At 43.4% G+C, this 3,768-nt stretch overlaps 1 protein-coding gene across 1 annotated transcript in view; it reads right to left on the reverse strand.

The window, feature by feature from the left end:
- Positions 1 to 16: 16 nt before the first annotated feature.
- The window catches only part of LOC102205214 (uncharacterized), a 5,881-nt gene continuing 2,129 nt past the window's right edge, over positions 17 to 3,768 (reverse strand). The window contains exons 2-5 of the mRNA XM_005750146.2: positions 2,493 to 2,804; positions 1,904 to 1,969; positions 1,505 to 1,633; positions 17 to 938 (exon numbers count right to left, since the gene is read on the reverse strand). Of these exons, the coding sequence (XP_005750203.1) occupies positions 847 to 938; positions 1,505 to 1,633; positions 1,904 to 1,969; positions 2,493 to 2,804 (599 nt within the window). The 3' untranslated portion in view covers positions 17 to 846. The remainder of the gene's footprint in view (positions 939 to 1,504; positions 1,634 to 1,903; positions 1,970 to 2,492; positions 2,805 to 3,768) is intronic.

The raw sequence follows: 3,768 nt of genomic DNA on the forward strand, positions 1-3,768 counted from the left end.
AGTTTATAACCAGAATTTTATCCACCAGCCGTACAAACACATGAAATTCTCAGTAAATCAGCATCATTCAGTCTCACTGTGGTTTTTACAACAACATCAAAGAAAAGGAAAAACTGCCAAAGATCAATCATGTAAAGTCTGTCACACACACTGGAAATGTCTTTTATTGCAATATTATTACAACAGTAAACACCAAACAGCCCGGTCTGTCAGAGCTCTTCAAGTTTCCTCAGAATCAGTTTTGGTTTGTTTGGAAAGACGTCATTCCTGTTTGGTTTAAACCAGGAATATCCAGGAATATCCAGGAATCGTTTGACATCCAGGGCCACTTACAGCCCACGTTGATCTTAAGTGAGCGAGACGAGTGAAGCTAACTACACATTTAATCCCTGAGATATTTTAACATGACAGAAGAAGAAGAAGTGCCATAACAGGAGAACATCTCAGCGTTTCTACGAGATTAATGCGTAAAATTACAGAAATATTGTGGATCTTTGGTGTTATCAGAGACTGACATCCAGAATCAGTGTAACATGTAGATATTCAGTACCTGATGAAGAAAATGTAAAAGCAGCACTGCATATCAGAAAGAGCAGGTCCACTGAGATACATGTGCCAGACTTTAAAAACCTACGACTCTCTCCATGGATGTTCCAGGTTCACAGTGCAGCAGCTGCTCTTTGGATCTTTTATAGACAAATGTCTTAAAGAGACAGACAGTAAAGACAGAGGCCATGTTTACTGCTATTTACTGCTCGCTGTCAGGTCCGCAGCATTAAACACGACCTTTGTAACGCTGGACATCTGTGGGAGGTCCGTTACACAGCTGTATCTGCACAGCTGTATCTACACAGCTGTATCCTGTGTTACATTCTCCTGTCCGGAGGGTCCTCCAGGATCTTCTTGATCACACTCTGCGTACCGAACCCGAAACCTTTCTGTGAACAAAAGAAAACACAAAATACGACTGATGACAGTGGATCGCGTGTTAAAGACGTCACAGCATCTCTCTGAAAGAAGAAGAGCAGCTCTGCAGACGCATCAACACTGAACATCTCACTGAGGTTTAGTCGAGCTCTTTCTACAGATCCAGATTGAAAACTACGGACACAAGAGATGCTGACTGTGACTCCTAATGTCTCTCAGTGTGGTGGACACTTCATTAAGTTCATATTAACAACCAGCTGCAGCTGATGCCTGCAGGCTGCTGACCACAGCGCGTGATGGTATTTGTTGTAATATCTGGATAAAAGCTAGAAATGATCAAACCTTCAAAGGATTTTGAAATCTGACTTCCTGGTTTTGCTTTCAGTGACACAGACTGAGAATCTGTCAGCTCATCGTGTCTCATAGTGAGAAAGTTCATTCATCACAGGTGAAGGTAACCCCACAGGAAACTAACCCTAACCCCACAGGAAACTAACCCTAACCCCACAGGAAACTAACCCTAACCCCACAGGAAACTAACCCTAACCCACACTCCTACTTTTACGCTCAAACTGACCTTTGATTTGCTCACGACATTTCCACACAGCACAGCCGAGAAGAACGACCAACCCACTCAGTACAGCAACACCAATGATCCAGAGTATCCAGGGTATCCCGTTCTTTGGAGGCGTAGTTGGTTTTGGACCTGGAACAGACGAAAAGGAGACAATAAGTAGTTTCACTAAAATCAATGATGTTTATTTCAATGATGAAATTCATGTGAAATATTAAATATTATAACTAAAAATATAATTAGGAAATCCAAGTACATCACGAAAAATAGACACTGTGAATTAAGAAAGGCGCTCGTCTCTGCCAGAGCAATATAAAAATATAAAACCTGCCCATGTCTGCAGTAATAAATGCTGATGTTTCCATACTGATATATGGAAACGCGCCCTCGCTGAAAACTCACCAGCGGTGCTGTGATCAGCTGACGTTTGTGCCGGTGTTGCCGGTGTTGAAGAATAACTGGACGGTTCTGGGGAAACAGGAGGAGTTCATTTACAGCAAACTCAAATATCTCAGATCAAACAATCACCTCAGCAGCTGAAACACTCAGCGAGCTGAGGTGTGACGGTGGTGGGAAATCACACTCTGAACAATAATGTGCACAAATGAATGTGTGAAACAGAAGAATCTGTTAAACAGCCGCCCGCCTCATGAGCTCACGTGTGTAATTAAATTGATTTTGGCCGTGTTTAAATTTTGCTGTGTGCATGATATAACATTATCACTCATGACAGTATTAAAGGAAAAGCTTATAAAGTTTAAATGAAACTCCATTTCCCATCAGCCTCTGACTGTCACAGAGTCACTGTCACATCTGATAATGAGTTAATGATGCTGATGCTTTTATTGTGAAGGATGCTGAAAGGGTTGTTAATGTGACTTCATGATGTGACGTTTCTATAATAAGAAGAAATAATGGTGAATAATGTGATGCTAACTAAAGTGAGTATGTCCCCAGTGTGTTTGTGTTGCGTGACTATTTTACTACTGACCCACAACAGTCACGTTAAATTCTTTCACGATCCCCTCGGTCTCATTGAAGAGCTGCCTCTGATAACGTCCGCTGTCATTAGCAGTGAGGGACCGAATGATGAGTGATCCGGTCTGTTCATCCAGCTGGTGCTTGTCTGTTGCATTTTTTCTCCATTCTCCAGCATCATAGTGGATTAAGACGGTAGTGGTTCCCCCTCGAACATGAGACCAGATGATCTCATATTCACCGATCAGCTGAGTGTCTGGAGTGTCGAGTTTCAGGGTCTCCCCAAAGCTCCCAGTCAGTGATTCATCAGATCGAACAGCTGCCCCTGAGAGAGACACAGAGCAGGGCAACGGGAATCAAACCTTTGTTCTTTTGTCCTTATTTGATCTGAATTGTTTTAGAAGCAACACGTTTCACTTTTCATGTTGTCACATTTTTCCTGCCATTAAAGAACAATTCATCCAGAAGGGGAGCGATAACTGTGATATCTCAGCTGTGATATTTGAAACCATATTACTGTTAAGTAGAATCTTTGGCAGGCCGGGTCTCCATCAGGCCAACATGTCTCTGCCTGCAGTTGAGTTTGATGAAAATCATTTGTAAATTATTTTTGTCTGTTAAAGACTCATTAAAGTTTACCTAGTTTCACCAACAGACATCAGGCATTTATAATTATATACTGATATGAGAAGCAATGATACAATAAGTAATAAAAACAGTTCACACATCTTCTACATGAAGCTTTCTTTCATCTCATCCAGAAACTGATGGTTTTTAAAGAAAAAGAAGACACACACACACACACACATCTTGTGTGCTCGCGCGCATGGACATTCGTGAGGTTGCATCATTATAAACACATCCTTTAAAGTTCAGCCTGCTGAGGCTTCGACACCAAACACGCAGGCATGGTGAGCACGCTGGAGGAGATAACTCCAGGTAGTGTGGGCGCTTGTTCTGTGAGAACATCTCCACCTCCATCAAGGTCACAAACACCAGAACAGCAGCGTACTGCACCGGTGTCCAGAGCTCCCACGGAAATTTAAGTCAGCACATCCTGGCTCCACAGATGTGCTAAGGGCCAGTGGCGGTCCTAGCCTGTTTGGCGCTCTGGGCGAACACTCCCTCCGGTGCTTGGATTTACAACATTATGAATAAAATGTGCTCTATTTGGAAGCAGCCGGCCCCTTTGCCCCTTTGCTGGGAGTAAGGGCGCCCTCCGTTCGCGAGCTGCGCCTGCTGCTTGCGGCACAGGGAGGAGAGGGCGGGGCGGCGGGGGATTCTCTGAC

This window comes from Pundamilia nyererei, unplaced genomic scaffold, assembly GCF_000239375.1.
Source record: "Pundamilia nyererei isolate P.nyererei 1_Seehausen unplaced genomic scaffold, PunNye1.0 scaffold00263, whole genome shotgun sequence".
NCBI classification, from domain to species: domain Eukaryota; kingdom Metazoa; phylum Chordata; class Actinopteri; order Cichliformes; family Cichlidae; genus Pundamilia; species Pundamilia nyererei.